This window comes from Pyrus communis, chromosome 5 (assembly GCF_963583255.1).
Source record: "Pyrus communis chromosome 5, drPyrComm1.1, whole genome shotgun sequence".
NCBI classification, from domain to species: domain Eukaryota; kingdom Viridiplantae; phylum Streptophyta; class Magnoliopsida; order Rosales; family Rosaceae; genus Pyrus; species Pyrus communis.
The window spans coordinates 9,723,023-9,747,785 of record NC_084807.1 but is presented as its reverse complement, the minus strand read 5'-3'; the positions used below and the strand labels follow the sequence as shown (position 1 = coordinate 9,747,785).

General features: G+C 42.0%; 1 protein-coding gene and 1 long non-coding RNA gene across 6 annotated transcripts in view; both read right to left on the bottom strand.

The window, feature by feature from the left end:
• The window catches only part of LOC137735212 (uncharacterized), a 112,920-nt gene extending 91,738 nt beyond the window's left edge, over nucleotides 1-21,182 (bottom strand). The window contains exons 1-2 of one of the 2 annotated variants that reach the window (XR_011068620.1): nucleotides 20,416-21,182; nucleotides 20,090-20,245 (exon numbers count right to left, since the gene is read on the bottom strand). This is a non-coding gene — a long non-coding RNA (uncharacterized lncRNA). Of the gene's footprint in view, nucleotides 1-20,089 lie in introns of both variants that reach the window. The other variant, XR_011068619.1, reaches the window with a different exon arrangement.
• Nucleotides 21,183-22,094: 912 nt separating this feature from the next.
• Nucleotides 22,095-24,404, bottom strand: LOC137735211 (uncharacterized). Of its 4 annotated transcripts, none has more exons than XM_068474617.1 (8): nucleotides 24,274-24,404; nucleotides 23,975-24,054; nucleotides 23,856-23,907; nucleotides 23,736-23,783; nucleotides 23,534-23,640; nucleotides 23,118-23,190; nucleotides 22,607-22,726; nucleotides 22,095-22,518 (listed from the first exon to the last, which is right to left on the bottom strand). In XM_068474617.1, exons 2-6 carry the CDS (start codon nucleotides 23,984-23,986, stop codon nucleotides 23,149-23,151), a joined length of 261 nt encoding a protein of 86 aa, XP_068330718.1. In that variant the 5' UTR covers nucleotides 23,987-24,054; nucleotides 24,274-24,404; the 3' UTR covers nucleotides 22,095-22,518; nucleotides 22,607-22,726; nucleotides 23,118-23,148. The 4 variants fall into 4 exon arrangements, with proteins under 4 accessions (XP_068330718.1, XP_068330719.1, XP_068330717.1 ...); XM_068474618.1 differs by having other exon boundaries at nucleotides 22,620-22,726; XM_068474616.1 differs by having other exon boundaries at nucleotides 23,856-23,884.
• Between the last annotated feature and the right edge of the window lie 359 nt (nucleotides 24,405-24,763).

Here is a 24,763-nt window from a genome sequence, read left to right as displayed (position 1 = left end):
TGGAATGCTTTGTCCCATACGAATGGAACATCTTTCTTCATAAGGCGACTAAACGGTTGACAACGCCCTGCGAGCTGTGGTGGTGCAGCAGTGACATCTTCCTCCGGGATTTCGTCTTCTTTACTTTCTTGAACCGTGATATGGAAAACATCTTGGACCTCCTCTTCAGTGCTGTCTTCTTGAGCTTGTTGGCATAAGGATTGTCTGGTGTGGATGATAGTACGCCTTCTTACTTTCAGTGGTCCCTTTGTGTCGACCTCTAGGATTGCTTGACGCTTCATCCTTGAAGGAATCAAGCTTCGAACGTCGTCTTTTTCTCCTAACCCATCGAGCTTTTCTTCCTTTGGTGTTGTCTTCCTCTTTCCAAAAGGCTTCTCATTATCTTCAAATCTTTCTGAAGCTGATCGTCGCAGAGGAGAGATAACTGTGTTGCTTTGTTTCTTAAGCTTTAACAACCTTTCAAAAACAGAGCTTTGGGATGTTGGCCCGTTAAGCCTCTTGAAGACAGAGGTTCGGTCTTGACCACCAATGCGATTAAGCACTGAAGTTCTGGAGCTTGAATGGCTCATCCTATCGAAGACCGACGTCCGAGGGGAGGGTTTAGGCTCTTCTTGGTCTTGTTCAATGCTCACGCTGACGTATTGAGTGCTAGTGTTTTTCGCTTTGTTTGAAATCATCACAGGTGCATTTAGTGTGAAACCAAGTCCGGCTTTGTTGTTGTCAACTCCGTAACCATGCTCCTTCAACTTCTTTTGAGTTTTGGTGAGGTTACGTTCTTCGTCATTGACAGTGTTTGAAACCTTCTTTCCAGCCACCGCAGAAGAAGCGAAGTCGTACCCGGCCTTTGACATGAGTTTGTAGGCGTTAGGGTCGAAACCTTCCTCGGTCCTCTTGGTTGGAAGAAAGCTTGATTCCACCTTCTTTGGTAGAGCTTTTATGAAGCCTTGTGGTAGTCTTGCGACATTAGCACCCCCTAACTGTGTCAAAGGCAAAACTGTATTTGTCTTGAGCAACTTCACATTATCCGTGTGCCACTGTGTGTCGGCTTTTCTTGTTCCAGTTTCGAATGGAGATTGACCATTCCTTCTTCTTGACATCGGGATATACCGAAATATGGGTGCGTTCGGTCCTTCTAACGGCATCCTACTCCCTTTGGTTGTTGCAGGTTTAGCAAACTCGTCATCGTCTTTGCTTGAAGATGGCACAGTCTGCTCTTTTTGCTTTTTAGGCATAACTTGCCACTCCTGCTTTTTAGGTGCTGCTTTGCCCGTGGATCTGATATCTTCCGGAAGGGCTTCGGGTACCATGTCTTCATCCATGTAGAACTTGGCGTCTGCAAAGTGTGATTCGGCTTCGGTGAATGGCTTGGTGTCACCTTGGATCACCTTCACTCTTTCTCGGTAAAATTTCAGGCATCGGTGAAGGGTGGACGACACTACCCCATTTGCGTGGATCCAAGGTCTTCCTAAGAGCAAGCTGTAGGAAGTTCTTGCATCAATCACGTGGAATGCCTTGAACGCACATCTCAATGGCAGAGGTTTCAGAAAGCCGATATTTGCAATCTAGACTTAAGGAGCGCCATCTATTGATGTAGTCGACGACAGGTTCATCTTTCCACTGTTTCGTACTGGTCAGCTCTAGCATGCTTACAGTACGGCGAGTGCTGTAGAAGCGGTTGAGGAATTCCCTTTCTAGCTGGTCCCAACTATTGATAGACTCGGGTTCGAGGTCGGTGTACCAGTCAAAAGCATTGCTTTTCAGCGAACGCACGAATTGTTTGACGAGGTAGTCCCCCTCTGTCCCAGCATTGTTGCAAGTTTCAATGAAATGGGCGACATGTTGCTTCGGGTTGCCTTTTCCATCGAACTGCATAAATTTTGGGGGTTGATAACCCCTTGGCATCTTCAAAGCATCGATCTTCTTGGAATAAGGCTTTGAGTACAGTACGGAGTCATGTGAGCTTCTTTCGTACTGTGTCTTGATAGTGCTTGCAATCATCTCCTGTAGCTGTTGGATAGAGAGAGATCCCATGAACGCCGTTGCTTGGTCAATCTTCAGCTTCTCTTCGACTTTCTCCGATGGAGGCACCTCTTCTTCGTCGACTTCTTGATGCGAACTAAATAAGCACACAAATTAAAACCCTCTTGTGACACTTGTGGTATAAGTATAAGTAGGGATCGTTCTTAACCGGGGATTAGGAGGGATTGCAAAATCACTTGGAAACTGACTCAAAAACGTAAAACAAAGGTTAACACACTAAACTAGACTCAAAGAATGCAAAACTAAACAATAAAAACACTAAAACAAATCAAAAGACTCAAAACAGCACCAAAACACTCAAGACTGCCTTAAAAACACTTTCTGGCCAGTTTTGAGCACTTTGGTGAATTTGGACGAATTTGTGTAAAAATTTGAATCAAAACACTTAAAAACACAAACTAAGACACTTTCTCACTAAATTGGACACCAAAGTAAAGGGGGATTGAGTTTTTGACGAAATTAAATAAAATGCACAGATTGTAATTTAAAGGCAGAATGTAAATATGAATGTGATGAAAATATGGATGAATGCTAGCTAGAAGGTTCTTCTCCACACATGTCACACTTGCATACAATTTGATTTTCAGTTGGTCTTTCGATGAATTATGAACCTCGACACTCCAAGTTAATTAGGTCCGCTTAAATTAACCTTCAGATTTCCCTAGAATCATTGAATTGGATGAATATGCATCGCAACCAAATTATTCCTAACAAGTTCTCTATATGAACAGCATGATAAAGATACAAGTTAGAATCATTACGTTCTTTGGAAATCATAAGCATCGACAAGGCATTTGTAACTATGAAAAGCATGATACTCTTGCCAGGAATTCATTTAACGCGATTGTTTATAAGCAACCTCCACTACTTGTGAATATAAGTTCATAACTATTAGGTGAAATTCACTTATATTCTCGCGTCATATTCATGCATGAAAATTAAGCGTGCACTCTCAACAAACATACACAAATAAGTTATCGATCAAGCAGTTAAACAAATTGAATTCACCATTCATGAAATTCCAACCAAAGGTAATCAATTCATATTGCAAGCATAAACATGGTTTCGAATCACCCCCTAGCTAATTAGGGATTTAGCCTCTCATGTTTACAGAAAGAGAAATACAATTGAATTTAAACATAAAGCACAAAGGATTGATTACACCTAGAACGCCCAACAAATCCACTTGAATTTCTGCGCGTCTAAGTCCCTCTTTCTTCTTCTCCTTACTGCGGCAGTGAGGTTAAATGGTGTTTTTGGATGATTTTCTGGTTTTGGGATGGATTTATGGAAGTGTGGTGGTGCGGCAAGGTGGTGGAGTGATGGAGGAAGGTTTGTATGGTGGATGGAAGGGTGGGGATGGCTGCAGCAATGGTGGAAAAGGTGTGGAAGATGGCTGGAATGAAGGGTGAATGCACGGATTAAATCGTTCTTTTGTGATGGTTTTCTCCCATGAAGAGTGAATGGGAGAATATATGTATGATGGTGGCTGAATTAATTAATGGGAGAGAATGGGAGTGACAGCTAGGGTGAATGATTAAAGGGTGCGGCTAGGTTGGTGGAAAGTGTATGGAATGGAAGGGGAATATGTATGATGGTGGCTGCAATATGAAAAGAATGACTAATTAATGCATGTAGGGTGCGGCTAGGTTGGAAAGGTGTGGAAGATGGCTGGAATTAGGGGAAGGAAATAGGTTTAATTCACAAATAAAAGGGTAAGGTGGCTGCAAGGAAAAGGATTAGGGTCTAGGTGCATAGAATGGGCCTAAAATACCCCCCTTGCACGGCAAGGGAAGGGGAGAAGGGAAAAAGGCACGGCAAGGGCTGGAATTTGGGCTAGGGCCTTTGTTTTGTGTCATAAAGTGCATACGAAGCCCATAAAGTGGCTAGAAAATATGGACGTTTAGATTAGGAAAGGTTACCAAAACGGGAAACTTAGGATTAACTTTCCTACTTCAAGTAGGAATCCTTGTTTGAGTAGGAATCCTCCTTTTGGTAGGAATTCATCGTTGGAGTAGGAATTTATCGTTTCTTCAAGTCTTCAACTCATTCATTCCTCTTTTGCTCCAAAAAGCTCCAATTTGCATCTTCTTGCACACTTTGGCCTTATAATCTGAAAATGCACAAAAGTGACTTTAAACACTAAAATAACTAAGGAAACACAACATAAATGCACGAGAACAAGCTAATTAAGTCGCATGAATATGCTCCTATCAAATTCCCCCACACTTAACTTTTGCTAGTCCTCGAGCAAAACAAAACAAAACAAAACAAAACCTAAACCTTCCAACGTTTGCCTCAGGGATTTCCAATGAAACATGACATGTCAAAGATCACTACTCACGTGGCTTTTAGTCTTCCTTCCCCTCAAGCACATACTTAATCATAATCACCATTTACTAGTTCGCAATTAATAACTTAAAACACATTTTGAATGTAGTAACATGCCTTAGAGAATTCCCTCAATTCCTCACTAGTTATGCACTCAATTTTCACTCAGATTTTCTGACTACACACCCTACACTAGTTATATGTGAGAAGATTGATGTAAACATGACAGACTAGTACTCACATATGTTATAACAAAGAACGCAATTTCTGGAGTAATTAAACATGTTTAGATATGATCTCATGAATGGGATGCTACTACTTAAATGCGAGAACCAGTGACACCATATGCTCATACCAAATTCAAACTCCACAATTGAAATGCACAACACTCAAGATAGAAGTTAAGGGTTGTAACGGGGCTTAGGGTATTGGCTAACAAGGAAAGATAGGGGTAAACAAAAGTTCTTTAACCAATAGCAAGCAAAGTAATGAAATTGAGTCTTAGAATTCACTTAAAGTGCAGAAATCAACTTTTAGACAAATAGGGGAGATTCAAACAACTCTTGGGGCCTAATTCATTGTTTTGGGCCCTTACTTCAACAACCAATACTTTTCAACTTTTTTTCACTTATTTTTCTTTCTTTTTCTTTTTCTTTTTTTTTCTTTTTTTTTTCTTTTTTTTTTCTTTTTTAAATTCTAATCGTGCCTATGGCACATAACTCACATCAATAATCCTTCCCCCACACTTATTTTCTGCAACACATTAATCAAAAGGAATTCATTCATGCTTACTATGCTTCAAGAACAAGGGTACGGATGGTCCTAATCTAGGCTAGGTGAGGATGATATGGGTTAACAAAGAACATGGGCTAACACGGCTCAATAGGGTTAAACTTAAACACAAAATGAGTGAAGGGCACACGGCTATTTGGTTTTTATGGTGGTCACTACACAACTTCATCTTGAATATGTGTTATGCAATTTAATAACATGCTTTGAATGAAATGGGCATGAGTTCTAGCATTTGGAACTAAGTGATGAAACGCCTTCTAAGTAGTAACCAAGCAAAGAATAATGAGATCATGCAACGACTTTAGAAAACAATAATGCACAGATTTTAACTCTCCAAATAACGTTTAGGCTCAAGTCTCACAGGGATGTAGCGTTTGTTAAGTTCCTTCCTTCAAGCATGTTACAAAAACTAATTTTTTCTTTTGTGATTACATGTGAATTCGTAAACTATAACTACAAACAAGCATAAACCAAAGAGTATGTCAAACGTCCATCCATGTTTGTAACTTTCTTTAACCATCATGCAATTAAAAACCAAATCCTCATCATTGTGTTGGAAGGTAACCTACGACACAAACAAACACTCATTTGAACTACGTCATGACTTGATCCCTCCTCAACCAAGGGTACGTAGGCAACTTGAAACTTCAAAACTTCAAGTACAGTCATGTCAAAAAAAAAAAAAACAAAAACAAAAACAAAAAAAACACTTTGAAGAATAAAGAGCAAATTCAAGAATGCAAACATTTTATTTCTTTAAAGGTAAAAGTCTGATTACAAAAGAAAAAGGGCAGAAGACACTACTCGAAAACTATGTCCTTAAAACTAAGGAGGTGGTCTTCAAGCAAGCCTTCCAAAGCCTTCAAAGTCTCTACCTCGGTGAGAGACAGGATGGGCAACTCCATAGCCATGTCTTTCTCTTGTTCTAGGCGTCAAATCTCCTCTTGGCATTGAGAAAGTGTAGCTCCCTGCTCCCCGAGAACACGTTCAAGTTTTGATGCCTCGATGCCCAGCTGTTCTTGTTCTCGCATCAACATATCTAGACGTACACGGACGGAAGCTAAAGAAGTCTCTGTAGATTGATAATCTCCCGAAGCAGCTTGCTGAGAAGACCGGGCTTGGGTTAGTGACAAGTCTATTGCAGCAAGTTGGTGAGCTCTAACATCTGGACTCAACTTCTTCGAGGAAATAACACGCAAGGAAGAATACTCAGTTGAGACGGCCATAAGTTCGGCAATCTTGATCTTCAAGGATGAAGAATCAATGTTAAGATTGTCAATTGCATAAATAAGTTTCGACAAGTCCTCCTTAAGCAACGCAAGGTCCTCCGACGGGCATTTTGAAATCCTCCCCTCAATATGGCTCTTGATATCCATTGCTGCACGAAGATTGATGCGATGAATAAGTTGCTCAGTACCACTAAAGTTTGGCCCTCTCAGAGAGATCTCAGAGCTAGCTGACAAAGGTATAGAACGCATGACGGGATCTTGCATGCCTCCACCTACACACGGCAAACTTGGGAAACTTGACGAACTTGGGATAAGCTCTGTACCAGGTGGATCCCCAATCTCCTCGCCTGTAGGTAGGTCGCCTCCAAATAGCATCTTCGTTTAAGAATAAATACCTGTGGTCGCCAAGTCAAAAGAACAAGAAGGCCCAACCTAAAGAAAACAAAGAAAGCTGTTAGAAACAAAAGCTAGAACAATGAAAGCAGAAGAAGTCATAAGAGAGAAGAAGATGCATACGTCTTTCTCAAACGACACACTACCATCGAGTTGAGGGAGCCTAAACACTTCTTTCTTCTTATGACGAAAATTGACATCGCTATCGGCCTGAGCGCCGTCAAGACGTCGCTTGTTTAAAACTTGTTGACCCTGCCGCAAAACAAGTCCATCTTCGTGCGAATCAACTTCATCACCAGCCTCTTCAGATACATCCAGATGTTGAGAAGACAAGCGTGCGCATTGAGGGACTAAAACCACTGGTCTATCTTGCAAAGTAGCAGCACTCGCACAATCAAAAGATATCAGTTGTGTAGGAACCACAGAACACCCCTCCTTCAATACATTAAGGTGTGAATGAGAAGAATTGGTACCACTTGCCATCCCCAAATTCTCATAATATACCTTTGACCACCAACTTACGTAAGCACGGGTTACTGGACTACTCTTGAACTCGTCTTTGGCCGGCAGGGAGATAGAAGCATTTGTACATGCACGGGTACAAGACTCCCAATGCATATACACGGCTTGCAAGGAGTCTAATTGGTTTTTTTCCTTCAGATTGCCTAGCACATTTTGGACAAAACCAAATTGCCTGCTGAAACGGTGGGGACTATACGGCTGAACAATGCATCGATCTTCTTGCCGCAAAGAAACATACCCTAAGCGAAGACTTATAAGGTAAGATAAGTCTAAGAAGCGAAGATGCGAATCGTTCATGATGCCTCGCCGCACCGAGCCAACTCTCGCCAGATAGTCCATCTTCAAGCCTTCGCAGCTTCTAAACAGTGCTTGCGCCTGGGAATCATCGAAGCTCTTCGAAGAAAGCACGCCAGAATACTTCGTCATCAAAGGCCCTGACTTGTTTAGAGTTGAAGAAAAAAAATGAGTGCCGAAGTACTCACCCAACCAACCATACACATAGTGGTAGGGAAGAACCGCAGCACGATCTTCAATGTTTGCCGAGTTCGAAACAACACTCAAGCCGTTATAAATATTGGCCAAAACCGGGATAGCAAGACTGAAAGATTCACCTGCAGCCATCTTGCTAGCAACTTTGAAAACCCCAGGACGAACAAAGTTGACGTCGCCGATTGGAAAAACAAACTTACAAAGCCAACAAGCTAAGAAAGCAGCTAGGTAAGATTCTTCCACATGCTCTGATGCTATGCCAAGGTCCTCAAACGCTCTCAACTCGGTAGGGGAATGGCGCCTAGCTGAACCAATGGCACCAGACGGATATGGGTCTCCCTTTGGCTTAGTGGTTTTGTTGCAACTTCTTCTCTTCGAAGACTTCTTGTACCTTGTGTCCTCCCAATACCAGAAGCGGATCCATGAAGAAATCTTCACGCCTGATTTACCTCGAGCATCTTGGGAAAGCTTGTGATATGCCCAAAATAAACAGCGACAACTCGCAGGCAATCCTCGGTTATTGCAGAGAGAAAGTTCATCCGCACTAGGAACGACCTCGTCATAAAATTTACCTTGGATTGGCAATCCCCCTATCTTGTGGAGATCCCAAAGTGAAATTGACATCTCTCCTTGAGCTGTATGAAGCGTGTTAGTCGCTGAACACCAATGCTCGAAGAACGCATGAAGGACAGAATGATAGAGATCATAACTAAACAAAGATGCGTGTCCAACATGGGCCAACGCCTACTTGCTCGATCCCGTCAAGTTGAATCATTGATGGCGGAGGTGGAAAATCTTAAACAATAGATCAAACAGCTTAAGTACGAGAATAGAGGTTTGCACGTGCTTGCAAATAATTATTCGACGAGCATGAAGAGGAAGCTTGATCAGCTGCAAGAATCTGAATGTCGAATTCAAAGTGACCGTCAAATGCTTGCGGCTTTCTTCCAGATGCACCTTTTTCCTGCGTCATCTAGCGTTCCACCAAGTATTGAGGCCTTGAATGATCTATCTTCGATGCCTCCCGCTCCTGGAGTTTTGCCAAATAGTGGGGCTTCACATGAACAACCTTTGTGAAAGCTCCAACTTTTTTTTTTTTTTTTTGTACGCACTTGTAATTTCTCGGAGATCAATGGACATGCTTTATTTTATTCAATGTATTGTGCTAAATACAGATAAAACATATATATCACCAAGATGTGTTATTTCCCTCTTTTTTTTTTTTTTAAAAACACACTTTTGCAAGTGGGCACCATCCTTCCCTTATTTTCTTCAATCACACTTTTGCAAGTGGTGCCGTGCACCACCTTCTCCTTATTTTCTTCTTTGCAATAATTAAGTCGCCCTCCCTTTTTTCTTTTTTTTTTTCAATCAAACTTTTGCAAGTGGTGTCGTGCACCACCCTCTTCTTATTTTCTCCTTTGCAATAATTATGTCGCCCTCCTTTTTTTTTTTTTTTTTTTTTTTCAATCACACTTTTGCAAGTGGTGCCGTGCACCACCTTTTCCTTATTTTCTTCTTTGCAACAACCGTGTACACATCTTTGTTTAGTTATGATCTCCATCATTCTGTCCTTCATGCGTTCTTCGAGCATTGGTGTTCAGCGACTAACACGCTTCATACAGCTCAAGGAGAGATGTCAATTTCACTTTGGGATCTCCACAAGATAGGGGGATTGCCAATCCAAGGTAAGTTTTATGACGAGGTCGTTCCTAATGAGGATGAACTTTCTCTCTGCAATAACCGAGGATTGCCTGCGAGTTGTCGCTGTTTATTTTGGGCATATCACAAGCTTTCCCAAGATGCTCGAGGTAAATCAGGCGTGAAGATTTCTTCATGGATCCGCTTCTGGTATTGGGAGGACACAAGGTACAATAAGTCCTCGAAGAAAAGAAGTTGCAACAAAACCACTAAGCCAAAGGGAGACCCATATCCGTCTGGTGTCATTGGTTCAGCTAGGCGCCGTTCCCCTGCCAAGTTGAGAGTGTTTGAGGACCTTGGCATAGCATCAGAGCATGTGGAAGAATCTTACCTAGCTGCTTTCTTAGCTTGTTGGCTTTGTAAGTTTGTTTTTCCAATCGGCGACATCGACTATGTTCGTCCTGGGGTTTTCAAAGTTGCTAGCAAGATGGCTGCAGGTGAATCTTTCAGTCTTGCTATCCCGGTTTTGGCCAATATTTATAACGGCTTAAGTGTTGTTTCGAACTTGGCAAACACTGAAGATCGTGCTGCGGTTCTTCCCTACCACTATGTGTATGGTTGGTTGGGTGAGTACTTCGGCACTCATATTTTTTCTTCAACTCTAAACAAGTCAGGGCCTTCGATGACGAAGTATTCTGGCGTGCTTTCTTCGAAGAGCTTCGATGATTCCCAGGCGCAAGCACTGTTTAGAAGCTGCGAAGGCTTGAAGATGGACTATCTGGCGAGAGTTGGCTCGGTGCGGCGAGGCATCATGGACGATTCGCATCTTCGCTTCTCAGACTTATCTTACCTTATAAGTCTTCGCTCAGGGTATGTTTCTTTGCGGCAAGAAGATCGATGCATTGTTCAGCCGTATAGTCCCCACCGTTTCAGCAGGCAATTTGGTTTTGTCCAAAATGTGCCAGGCAAGCTGAAGGAAAAAAACCAATTAGACTCCTTGCAAGCCGTGTATATGCATTGGGAGTCTTGTACCCGTGCATGTACAAATGCTTCTATCACCCTGCCGGCCAAAGACGAGTTCAAGAGTAGTCCAGTAACCCGTGCTTACGTAAGTTGGTGGTCAAAGGTATATTATGAGAATTTGGGGATGGCAAGTGGTACCAATTCTTCTCATTCACACCTTAATGTATTGAAAGAGGGGTGTTCTGTGGTTCCTACACAACTGATATCTTTTGATTGCGCGAGTGCTGCTACTTTGCAAGATAGACCAGTGGTTTTAGTCCCTCAATGCCCACGCTTGTCTTCTCAACATCTGGATGTATCTGAAGAGGCTAGTGATGAAGTTGATTCGCACGAAGATGGACTTGTTTTGCGGCAGGGTCAACAAGTTTTAAACAAGCGACGTCTTGAAGGCGCTCAGGCCGATAGCGATGTCAATTTTCGTCATAAGAAGAAAGAAGTGTTTAGGCTCCCTCAACTCGATGACAGTGTGTCGTTTGAGAAAGACGTATGCATCTTCTTCTCTCTTATGACTTCTTCTGCTTTCATTGTTCTAGCTTTTGTTTCTAACAGCTTTCTTTGTTTTCTTTAGGTTGGGCCTTCTTGTTCTTTTGACTTGGCGACCACAGGTATTTATTCTTATACGGAGATGCTATTTGGAGGCGACCTACCTACAGGCGAGGAGATTGGGGATCCACCTGGTACAAAGCTTATCCCAAGTTCGTCAAGTTTCCCAAGTTTGCCGTGTGTAGGTGGAGGCATGCAAGATCCCGTCATGCGTTCTATACCTTTGCCAGCTAGCTCTGAGATCTCTCTGAGAGGGCCAAACCTTAGTGGTACTGAGCAGCTTATTCATCGCATCAATCTTCGTGCGGCAATGCATATCAAGAGCCATATTGAGGGGAGGATTTCAAAATGCCCGTCGGATGACCTTGCGTTGCTTAAGGAGGACTTGTCAAAACTTATTTCCGCAATTGACAATCTTAACATTGATTTTTCATCCTTGAAGATCAAGATTGCCGAACTTATGGCCGCCTCAACTGAGTATTCTTCCTTGCGTGTTATTTCCTCGAAGAAGTTGAGTCCAGATGTTAGAGCTCACCAACTTGCTGCAATAGACTTGTCACTAACCCAAGCCCGGTCTTCTCAGCAAGCTGCTTCGGGAGATTATCAATCTACAGAGACTTCTTTAGCTTCCGTCCGGGTACGTCAAGATATGTTGATGCGAGAACAACAACAGCTGGGCATCGAGGCATCAAAACTTGAAAGTGTTCTCGGGGAGCAGGGAGCTACACTTCCTCAATGCCAAGAGGAGATTTCACGCCTAGAACAAGAGAAAGACATGGCTATGGAGTTGCCCATCCTGTCTCTCACCGAGGTAGAGACTTTGAAGGCTTTGGAAGGTTTGCTTGAAAACCGCCTCCTTAGTTTTAGGGACATAGTTTTCGAGTAGTGTCTTCTGCCCTTTTTCTTTTGTAATCAGACTTTTTCCTTTAAAGAAATAAAATGTTTGCATTCTTGAATTTGCACTTTATTCTTCAAAGTGTTTTTTTTTTTTTTTTTTTTTTTTTTTGGACATGACTGTACTTGAAGTTTTGAAGTTTCAAATTGCCTACGTACCCTTGGTTGAGGAGGGATCAAGTCATGACGTAGTTCAAATGAGTGATGGTTTTGATGATGATTTTGCCGTACACAGTTTATGCTCTTGCGGGCCAGGAGCGTGGTGCGTTTGCTTTAGGGGTAGTAGCGCTTCAAAAATCTGCCGTTGATGGGGCCGATCTTCAACCCGTCTTCTGCCATGATTAAGTAGGCGCCATTGGTGTAGATCTCTTGTATTACGTAGGGTCCATCCCACTTTGATGTGAACTTGCTTTTTGTCTTATGAGTTGTAATGATAGGCCTACGCAATGCCAGCACGAGATCTCCGGCTTGGAAAGACCTTGGGCGGACTTTCTTGTTGAATGCCTTGGATAACCGTGCTTGGTAGCATTCCAAGTGTTGTTGAGCTTCGAGCCTTCTCTCATCCAGCGCTTCCAACTCCTGAAGGCGCAACTTTGCATTTTCTTCATCAGTCAAGCCTTCTTGTATAGCCATCCTTAGTGAGGGGATTTGACTTTCGAGCGGTAGAACAGCTTCTACGCCATATACGAGAGAATAAGGTGTAGCTTGGGTAGAAGTCCTATGTGTAGTCCTATATGCCCAAAGTGCTTCACTTATTCTTTCAAGCCAGTCTCTCTTTGTTCAGCCGATTACCTTTTTCAGAAGGTTGCACAGCGTCTTGTTGAATGCTTCCGCGAGGCCGTTAGCGGGAGCATGATACATGGAAGACTTATGCTGCTTGAACTTGTATTTATCGCAAAGCTCGTCCACGAGTCAGTTGGAGAACTGCTTTCCGTTGTCAGTGATAATGTAGCGAGGCACCCCATATCGGTGGATGATATGCTCCTTGATGAAACGAACAACAGTTTCCTTTTTTACTTCCCTTAAAGGTATGGCTTCAGCCCACTTAGAGAAGTAATCTGTTGCAGCTAGGATGTAAGCTTCCCCTGCAGATGACTTTGGCGTAATTGGTCCTACAACGTCCAATCCCCATGTGTCGAACGGCCATGAAGCAACTGTAGGGTGTAATGGTTCAGGCGGTTGATGTATGAAGTTGGCGTGGAATTGGCAGGCTTGGCACCTTTTGGCGTGTTCCAGGCAGTCCTTCACCGTGCTCGGCCAGTAGTAACCCATTCTTTTAAGCTAGAAATGTAGCTTTGGTCCAGACTGATGTGCCCCACACACCTGAATGTGCTTCTTCCATGGCTTGATTAACTTCTTCCTCACCTAGGCATCTCAGGAGCACTCCTTCAAAAGAGCGTCGGTAGAGTGTTCCTTTGTAGTAAAGGAAGCGAGGTGCTCGTCGACGTATTTCAAAACGGTGTCTAAGATCATCTAGAAGCTTTCCGTGCTCTAAGTAGTCGATCAGCGGCTGTCTCCACTCTTCAGCATCGATTGGAAGTACTGAGATGACATTTGTATCATCTAGTGACATTTCATTAACGAGCGGAATCACCCATCTTTGGCAAACTGGCACGTCTGCAACTTCATCTTTTCCTAGTGTCATACTCGAGGTTAGATTGGCGAGAGCGTCTGCCATTTGATTTTCCTTTCTTGGCATATGTTCTAGTGTCACAGCTTCGAACTTTTGTAGCAGTTGGGTCGCTAGCCAGAAGTATGGGACGAGATCATCTTTCCTCACTTCATATTCAGTTAAGAGTTGATTGATTATGAGCTTGGAATCGCCATATACCTCAAGAGCTGTGATTTCCATGTTGATCGCCATTTGGAGCCCGATGATCAATGCTTGGTACTCAGCAACATTGTTGGAGCATAGCTCATTCAGTTGGAAGGAGTAAGGTAGTATTTGCCTTTGTGGCGACATGAATACGACTCCTGCCCCCGCTCCGTCTGCTCGTGCGGATCCGTCGAAGAACATCCTCCATGTCGGGAAACTATCGATGTAGAACACCTCTTCGTCAGGCAAGTCGTCTGAGATTTTCCAATCAGCCGGGATTGGATGATCGGCAAGGAAGTCTGCTAGCGCTTGTCCCTTGACGGCTTTAGCTGGGACGTAGATGATCTCATATTGATTAAGAAGCAAAGCCCATTTAGCGAGTCGCCCTGTCAAGACTGGCTTAGACATAACGTATTTGACAGGGTCGGCTTTAGCAACCAAGTGGATGGTGTAAGCATGCATGTAATGTCTGAGTTTCTGAATGGCAAACACCAAAGCGAGGCACATTTTTTCTATTGGGGAATAGTTCAACTCAGCGCCGGTAAGAGTTCGACTGAGGTAGTAAAGTGCTGCTTCTTTTTGGGATTCATTCTCTTGCGCCAAGAGTGCTCCGATTGAACTTTCCTGAGCAGCAATATACAATATGAGCGGTTTCCCGGGCACAGGTGCCCCCAGGACAGGTGGACTTGACAAATATTTTTTTATGCTTTCGAAAGCATTATGGCATGCTTTGTCCCATACGAATGGAACATCTTTCTTCATAAGGCGACTAAACGGTTGACAACGCCCTGCGAGGTTGGAGATGAAGCGTCTGATGAAAGCTAGCCGTCCTTGTAGACTTTTCAGCTCGTGCAGGTTTCTTGGCTCGGGCATGCTTTGAATGGCCTTGATCTTTGATTGGTCTACTTCAATACCACGGTGCTTGACGATGAAGCCGAGGAATTTTCCAGAGGTGACGCCAAACGCACACTTTAACGGGTTCATCTTGAGGTTGTATTTTCGCAGCCTTTCGAACACTATTCGCAGATCCTTCAAGTGGTCTGATCTTTTCTTCGTCTTAACCACCACATCATCTACGTAACATTCTACGTTTTTGTGTAGCTTGTCATTGAAGATTTTCTGCATTGCGCGTTGATACGTAGCTCCAGCATTCTTTAGACCAAAGGGCATCACCTTGTAGCAATAGATACCTTTTGGAGTACGAAAGGCTGTTAGTTCCTCGTCTTCGAGGGCCATGCGAATTTGATTGTACCCAGAAGAGCCATCCATGAATGATAATGCCTCATGGCCAGTGGTTGCATCCACCATGATTTCAATGATTGGCAAGGGGAAGTCGTCCTTTGGGCAAGCATCGTTGAGGTCCCGGAAGTCTACGCAAACACGTATTTGTCCTGATTTCTTAAGGACAATGACGATGTTGGAGATCCATTTGGGGTATTGCACTTCTCGAATAAAGCCTGCTTCGATTAGCTTGTCGATCTCGACCTCAATTTGTGGGATAAGCTCAGATCGATAGCGTCTTTGAGTTTGCTTTATCGGTCGTGTTCCAGGCCTGACCGCAAGATGATGAACAGCGATGATAGGGTCCAGGCCGGGCATTTCTTTGTAGGTCTAGGCAAAGACGTCTTTGTACTCTAACAACAGCTGATAATACTCCTTTATCTCATCTGTACTTATTAATGCACTTACGAAGATAGGCTTTGGTTTCTTGCTTGTACCTAAGTTGAGTTCCTTGAGATCATCGACTGTGGCTTGCCCCCCATCTTCGAGCTGTGGTGGTGCAGCAGTGACATCTTCCTCGGGGATTTCGTCTTCTTTACTTTCTTGAACCGTGATATGGAAAACATCTTGGACCTCCTCTTCAGTGCTGTCTTCTCGAGCTTGTTGGCATAAGGATTGTCTAGTGTGGATGATAGTACGCCTTCTTACCTTCAGTGGTCCCTTTGTGTCGACCTCTAGGATTGTTTGGCGCTTCATCCTTGAAGGAATCAAGCTTCGAACGTCGTCTTTTTCTCCTAACCCATCGAGCTTTTCTTCCTTTGGTGTTGTCTTCCTCTTTCCAAAAGGCTTCTCATTATCTTCAAATCTTTCTGAAGCTGATCGTCGCAGAGGAGAGATAACTGTGTTGCTTTGTTTCTTAAGCTTTAACAACCTTTCAAAAACAGAGCTTTGGGATGTTGGCGCGTTAAGCCTCTTGAAGACAGAGGTTCGGTCTTGACCACCAATGCGATTAAGCACTGAAGTTCTGGAGCTTGAATGGCTCATCCTATCGAAGACCGACGTCCGAGGGGAGGGTTTAGGCTCTTCTTGGTCTTGTTCAATGCTCACGCTGACGTATTGAGTGCTAGTGTTTTTCGCTTTGTTTAAAATCATCACAGGTGCATTTGGTGTGAAACCAAGTCTGGCTTTGTTGTTGTCAACTCCGTAACCATGCTCCTTCAACTTCTTTTGAGTTTTGGTGAGGTTACGTTCTTCGTCATTGACAGTGTTTGAAACCTTCTTTCCAGCCACCGCAGAAAAAGCAAAGTCGTACCCGGCCTTTGACATGAGTTTGTAGGCGTTAGGGTCGAAACCTTACTCGGTCCTCTTGGTTGGAAGAAAGCTTGATTCCACCTTCTTTGGTAAAGCTTTTATGAAGCCTTGTGGTAGTCTTGCGACCTTAGCACCCCCTAGCTGTGTCAAAGGCAAAACTGCATTTGTCTTGAGCAACTTCACATTATCCGTGTGCCACTGTGTGTCGGCTTTTCTTGTTCCAGTTTCGAATGGAGATTGACCATTCTTTCTTCTTGACATCGGGATATACCGAAATATGGGTGCGTTCGGTCCTTCTAACGGCATCCTACTCCCTTTGGTTGTTGCAGGTTTAGCAAACTCGTCATCGTCTTTGCTTGAAGATGGCACAGTCTGCTCTACTCGGATGATGCCCATCGCCCTTTGTCCTCCTTGGTTAAAACCCTAGATCAGCAGACGGCTCAGGGATAGTTCATTCACCTTGATGTCGATTATGGTCATTGTTGATTTTGGCATGATGTTTATGGCCGACCCACCATCCACAAGCATGCGGTTGACTTTGTATTCCCTTATGTACCCGGAGACGAAGAGAGGACGGTTGTAAGGCTTTGATCCCAACAGTAGGTCTTCGTCAGTGAAGTTAATTACGTCATGGGTGGCACAACATGTGGCACATTCATGTGGCTGAAGCTTCGAACCTTCGTCGTTAGTTTCTTGCACTTCGTGGTCGCCGAGATCTGCCAAGACTGCTGCTAGTGCTCTTCGCATCTTTTTTGGCAATGGTAGCGCTTCCTCGATGCTAAAGTGTGTTGGCAGACCTTCTTCAGGTGTGAGGGTCTTTTCTACCTCAGTGGCAATAGCTTTGCCTTTTGAGGGCTCTTCTATTTCTACTTCAACCATGTGACAGGCCACGGTAGTGCACTGTTGGAAAAAGTCATTCGGGAAGTACTCACGCAAGGAAACGGGAATGCGTGGCTCCTGCTCCATAGGTTCCCTAGCATATGTTGTTTTATTATGCTTTATGTTTCTTTTAGGCTTCGCATTGTTGCGGCCGTGGTGATTTCTTCTTTGTTCCACATTTGGCTGTATGACTCGTGGTCTTGGTTTCCTTGTCTTTTTGTAGGCTACCAATATTCATCCTTCTTCATTATCAGCATGTGCATCTTAGTTGCTTCCCTCCAGTGATGGTTGTGTAGGAGGTGCCGTGCAGCTTGAGCATTCACGGGAATGGTCAGGTGTCGCTTGGAGAAGCACAGGATTAAACGATCCAAACGCAATTGTAGTGGTATGCGTTGCGGCCGTGTCCTCAAGGTCGAGCTCAATTTGCCCTTGTTGTGTTAGCTTCATGATGAGTTCTTTAAGAACGAAGCACTTGCCAACAGGATGGCTCACAATACGATGGTACTTGCAGTACCTAGGATCGTTTGTGCGATTCATTTCTTCAGGACGCTTGCATTCGGGTAGCTCAATCACCTTTTTTTCCAGCAAGTCATCTAACATGGCAGCCATGTCAAAGTCAGGAAAAGGGTAAGTTTTCTGTTCCAACTCTCTCAAGGTGCTCTTGTATCTGTCTTGGGTGCGAGAAGGCTCACTTGTCTTTATCTCATTTGCTTTCTTCTTGAAGGAGATCTTGATGGGCGCTGAGGAGGTCTTGATGGGGGTAGTGTTGACGATGAAAGCTTCCTTAGCAGGCTTCTTCCCGGTCTTGTCTACATTTGGGGCGAATACTTTATCCTTGTTGAAGTTAGTAATCGGCTCCTTTTTCCCGTGATTAGCGATACTCAGCTCCATGTCGTGGGAACGAGTTGCTAGCTCTTCAAATGTTCTTGGTTTTATGCCTTGGAGGATGTAATGTAACCCCAGTGCATGCCTTGAACGCACATCTCAATGGCAGAGGTTTCAAAAAGCCGATCTTTGCAATCTAGACTTAAGGAGCGCCATCTATTGATGTAGTCGACGACAGGTTCATCTTTCCACTGTTTCGTACTAGTCAGCTCTAGCATGCTTACAGTACGGCGAGTGCTGTAGAAGCGGTTGAGGAATTCCCTTTCTAGCTGGTCCCAACTATTGATAGACTCGGGTTCGAGGTCGGTGTACCAGTCAAAAGCATTGCTTTTCAGCGAACGCACGAATTGTTTGACGAGGTAGTCCCCCTCTGTCCCAGCATTGTTGCAAGTTTCAATGAAATGGGCGACATGTTGCTTCGGGTTGCCTTTTCCATCGAACTGCATAAATTTTGGGGGTTGATAACCCTTTGGCATCTTCAAAGCATCGATCTTCTTGGAATAAGGCTTTGAGTACAGTACGGAGTCATGTGAGCTTCCTTCGTACTGTGTCTTGATAGTGCTTGCAATCATCTCCTATAGCTGTTGGATAGAGAGAGATCCCATGAACGCCGTTGCTTGGTCTATCTTCAGCTTCTCTTCGACTTTCTCCGATGGAGGCTCCTCTTCTTCGTCGACTTCTTTCTTTACTAAGCCAATATTTGGGTCGACTTTCACGTCGGGCAGCGCATCTAGTTGGTTGACAAGTGCGACAATCTGTAAGTCCTTCTCTTCTACAGTCCGTGTGAGCTTTGCGATTGCTTCATTCATCTGAGCTAGCTGCTCCTCGATTGAAGTTGCTCCAGTGGTCATGACTTGCATGGTTGTACTACCGCTCGAATCAGCGTCGGAAAGTAGGGACTCTGAGTATTTCCTCGGGCTCTCTCCTCTTGACGCCCTTAGCGAGGCTAGGGTGATCACAGGCTCGTGCCTCATGTGCTCTTGTTCCTTTGACAGAGTTAATGCAGGGGCGGAAGCTGCGGCAAAAAGAGCTTTTGCTTTACTTCGGGTTGTGATGCCCAAAATATCACCACTTGCAGCAATGATGTTCTTGTTCTTCGCTTTGATTGCGGGAACAGCTTGATCTTTTCTTGATGCCATTTGCGTTTTTCGATGATTTGAGGATAGAGATGAGAGGTAGAGATGTCCCACTGGGCGTGCCAAGTTTGTAAACACGAAAAATTCCTGAAACAAGAAACAAGAATACGTGTACAAAATATATTTTTTATATTAATGATTTTTAGGGTTACAATCTCTTTGTAATTAGATCCTCTGATTCTATCTTCGTAGGGTGTAGGTTTGTGGATGAGCTGTTGATCCAAAGGGTCGTCGGGGCTTGATCTAGGAATGAACAGTTGATGAATGGATCTTCAAGGGGCGTTGGGCTTGATCTTGAAGAATGGGTGTATAGGTTTGTTGAGATTGTTGATCCAAAGGGCCGTTGGGGCTTGATCTTAGGATGAACGGATGATGAATGATGAACACTTTCTTCAAGGGGCCGTCGGGCCTTGATCTTGAGTCGGTGGAAGTTCTTCAAGGGCCGTTGGGGCTTGACCTTGAAGGAGGATTTGACGAAGAACGAAGAGTGTTTTCTTGATCCTTCGGGATTTTCTTGAGAGCTTTAGAGTTTCAAGGGTTCAAGGTTTTGGTGTAGGTTTCTAAAATTCCTTTTTTTCTTTCCTCCCCTTCTTTTCTTGATGGAGAAGGTTATTTATAGGCCAAGAGAGTGAATCACCACCATCCATTTTTTTGGTGAAATGAATGGAGTTGGTAGGTGAAGTAAATGTGTAATGTAGGTGAAATGAATAAATGTTGTAATTTTAATACATTGGTTAACATTTATTTCACTGAAATTTCGGTGTCTACAGGTATATCGATTAATTAGTCTTACAGCAACTATCTTTGTATTGGAGAAAACTACTTTTGGTAATTACAGTGTGAAGATGTATTATGGGTTAAACTATCTATGAGTTGAAACAGCTAAAACAACTTTTCAATTGTGAGTTGAAATTCATTACGAATCCTATGAGATATCAAGATACCTTTATAAAGTAATCTCTGGTCCTTCCAGGAAATTGGTTGTGCATAGGTTTTTCTCTACTGTTGTACTGCATGAAGTTTGCTCTTCTGGCTTAAAAAAGATGCAGATGGAACTGATAAAAAGTAGGAAATGAAGCCTCATGGTGATTCATTAATGGCTGTAAAAAGGGGAGAGGATAGAGAAAGTCTTGGTCAGGATGGTACAATGCTTGCATGTGATAAAAGATTAAAAAATTGTAATATCTCTAGATCTTGGTCAAAAGAAAATCTGCAGGAGACGGGTAGATGATAGCCCACACAATCGTAAAAGAGAAATTTAAGAACAAACCATAAAATTAGTGAACGCAGACCTTCCGAAATTCAGAGCACCAATTATCCCAATAGACAACGCCTTTTGGTCCTCCGCCTTCACCATTTCCTCTTCATCCCTTGATTCCTCATGGTCTACATGCCAAGGCTGCCTCTAGAAGCACCTTTCCAATAACCAAGTTAATAAGAATAAGTTCAAATATTAAACGAATATAAAATGTTATATGAACAACTAAGCAAAAAAATGATTACAACTAAGCATAAATTTTGAGGACAAATTTAAAGTAGATGATTTTATCGTTAACATAACCATCTATATGAATACTAATTGCATACTCATAATTAGAGCATAAAAATTACATGGGTTAGCTTACATCAAATCAACAATTCCATCTTTAAGTCAATATGATAAATGGTTATTTGTTCACTATAACTGGAAATGGTGCATTCAAAATTTTAAGAATCTTAGGATTGACAAAATTTGGGATTTCTCATTTAAATTTGTTTTATTTTCTTGGACATTTTACATGGATGTTCAAACACACCCAAGTAACTGATCATATATTAATCTAGTACTGTATACAAGTACTAAATACAATATGTTACAGAAGAACACAATATTTGATATAATGCTTATGTATAAATTTAAAACGTCGTCGTGTAAAGATTCAATCATGACTGTAATTTCTAAATTTCTGAACTTATACTAATTCCTACACACATTAGACAAATTCATTTTCATATATTTTGAGATTGCTTATCGAATCAAAGCAGTACATGCACTCATTTGAATGAAAAAGCACAATTCATCCCTTGTATAAATTTATCTCTTGACATAGTATCTACTCGCATTCTCATAAGTAGCTAAATATTCAAACTTTAATCCATTTTCTTATCAACCAAACAAATATTAATACAACGCATTTTGTCATCAACCAAATAAAACATAAAACAACCCAATTATCAAATGGAGTGTTAGTCATTGGAAGATATATATTGATCACACATCATAGAAATATGATAAACAATTGGAAGCCAACATACGGGTGAAGAAATTATTTCATAAGCGGAATTAAAAAATTCCTCAAAAGAACAAAATAAACCACAACCTTAGCAACTGAAAAGGACCATTGGCGCAGAGCCTCAAGGAATGGCGGTTGATTCAATGTCACCTAAGAAGAAATAAGCATATTTATCGATGTACGTAAACACAAAGAAAGAATAATGAAGCATGTAATGCCTCAATGTATTGATCAATGCTTACCCACAATCCTTCCCAACTCCTTACCCCAATCAGAAGGAATCAGACCCTCTAATGTATCATTAACTGAAAAAATGAATAAGAGAAGGTAGATATGAATAATCGGTATTGAGCTAAGAAACAATCTCCATGCTCCATGCTCCATGCTGGTACATGCCAATCCAATCACGTCCACGGTCCTTCAATCTATCAAATTCATTTGCAGAGATTACTGATACTGAAATGGAGACAAAACCCCCAAAAATTTTGAATTTATATAAGGATGAATGCTTATTTTCGTAAAGTAGAGGAAAGCTAGAGATTACATAGAGCGATAGCCGAAATTTGAACGCAGCATTGATTAAAACCTTATGAATAATCCTTTCGACTCACTGCTCCAATAGGAATATAAGATTCTCGAAACAATGTTTAGATAACCCCAAAATTTAAACAATTTAAACAATTTAAACAACCCCAAAATTTAATTTGTAGCCCAAAAAACCAGAGGAACAGTAATCGTGACATTTGATGAGTACATATATGAAAAATGTACCTGAAGATTGAAACTTTCATCAAATAAATCACAAAAAAGCAGAAAATTAGAGAAACCCAAAATTATAAATTGCATAAAATTAGTTCATCTATTTCAGTCATGCATAAATACACCATCACACATAACAAATTTCCCTATATGACGGTGATACACAATGTAATCGTTCAGATTCAAACCACACACAAAGCACTTGTAGCTCCCAAGTATACCTTGACCACATTCTGATGTTTGCTTGTTGACTTTGGCCCTGGAGTCCTGACTAATGTGATCTCCTTCAGTGGTGCATGAGCTTTTTTCTCCAAAGTTGCTTCCTTAAACATCCATCTTTCCTAAAAAAATAAACCCAAAACATATCATATAAAGCATCAATGCTATTAATGCTTATTAAAGAAATTGGTCACAACAGGTTTCACATACATCAGTTCTCAACCTAAAAGGCTTCGGATTTGTAGGCTTTGGTTTCCTATACTTCTCCCCATGAGCATTGCTGGCAACAGATTTGGAGTTTTCTTTCTGAATCTTATCTGCTTGATTGATCTGCATCATTGTTCAAGCGTTAACAGGCATAAAAAACCGTAAGGGAGAGATGAACAAACATAAACACTATGAAGATACATTATTCTCATATATTTTGTAGCCTTCTTCAAGGCCTGGAATTATACAATTATTTTTTCCACTAATAGCTCTTATTTACACCTTTACCGGATTTGCATCACTTCTTTTATATTAATAAAATTAGAGGATTGCACATGCTTCTTTTTGGCGGCAAAACATTTTTTTTTTTCAATTATTCCAGTTCCTTGCGGTTAAATGGGATTCTAAGCTTCAGAGTTTCGAAAACAGAGAGTTTCGAAAAACCTTAGAGCCAGCACCAATGAGCTTAAACAGAACAGATAAGAGCTAATGAGATAGTGCTAAGCTACTTCACCTCTTCGATAAGTCCACGTCTCCACCCAAGTCTAGACATCCCAACATTGCCCAGATAGGTGTCCCATATTGACCTGCAAGATTTACATAGAATTGCTAAATTGGAAGAGGTTTAAGCATGAACAGATTGTAAAACGCAAAACTTTATAGCAGCAAATTGGGTTGGAAGCGATCACCAACCATCATGAATAAAAAGTGGGTACACAAAATTTGCAAGAGATAAACTTGTTTCCTGAAGCACAGCTATGAGTGACGGCGATCAGTCTCTCCATTTTTTACACAATTAAACTTGAACCTGCGTCCCTCAGTTGCAATCTCACCCAGTCTTTCACTCAAATACTTTATCCTCTTCGCAATTCAAACCCAATCTACCAATTCAGTGTAACAAAAGTAAGAGGTGAGTTGGGAAAAGTATACCTTCACAAAGCTAAAAGCTTTCAATATTCCACGACTTTCTTCTTCGTCTTCCTTCTGAGTATTTTCTGATTCAGGGTTAGCAGCGTTGCAACACTCATTGAGCATGCCTATTTCAGTTACCCCAAATCAGTTTAAATTATTTTTAGGTTCAAATACAAAATTGGGCATAATAAAAACCGAATCAAAAGTCTTAATTGCTTACCTAAGTGAAGAGGATTTTGGAAAGCGGCGCGAGGCATCTGGACCTGGCCTGAAATCAGTTATTTACTCAGATGAAAAAAAGAATTAAGGAGTGAATTAGAAGATTTATCAGAGAGCTTACCTCTACAGTTGTTGCTGACTAGAACAAATCTACGAAATTTAAAGGAAAAAATCTATGAAAATTAACTAAAACTCGATTATAATAAATCCAATATCTGAGCTGTGCATTCAATTGCTCACCTCCACTCGCATTCTTCGTACGGAGAGTAATCAATGGCCACCTTTTTTCAACATCAGCGCCACTAACGACGCAAATATGCCTGCAAAAAAAAAAATCCCAATTCGCATACACAAATCAAAAACCCTAGAAATCTAAAAAAAATGCAGAAACTGAATTTGGGGTTCGGGTCGAATCTTGAAATATCCAAGAACGATGTCAACCGGCTGAAAACAATACCCACATCCTAAATTTCACAATTTTTATCAAAATTTGATGCAAAACAAAAACCCATCAAAATCAGGGAAGAAGATGAGTTCACCTGATGATGAGTACCAAATTCCTGCACTGGGAATTCAACCTTAACAAGCACAATAATGGATGGAGATGGACGCTTACCTAAGTGAAGAATCACTGAGAGCATGCTTGTATTTTTTAATATATATTTTTTTTTTATCAAAATACCGCTACAAAGTAAAAGAGACTATTGCTCCATTTAAAGGTACTGGACCCCAAGGTAGCCACTCAGCAATCCATTAACAGAGGGGACAAAATAAGCAAAATTTAGCTAAATAACTGAACCTTCAGTGATTAAGAAAAACCACTTATTTTAGGTTCCTAACTTCATTGTCCTCGAGGTTCAAATTGAAACTCAAGATACTCAGACTTGAATTCATCATAATCTTCCCAAGTTGCATCCTTAGATTCGTGGCCTGCCCAATGGATGAGTAATTGAACTCCAGCCGTTTGCCCTTTCTTGTACATCCTCCTAGCTATCACAGCTTGTGGAACTTTGGGTAGTATTTCCCTAT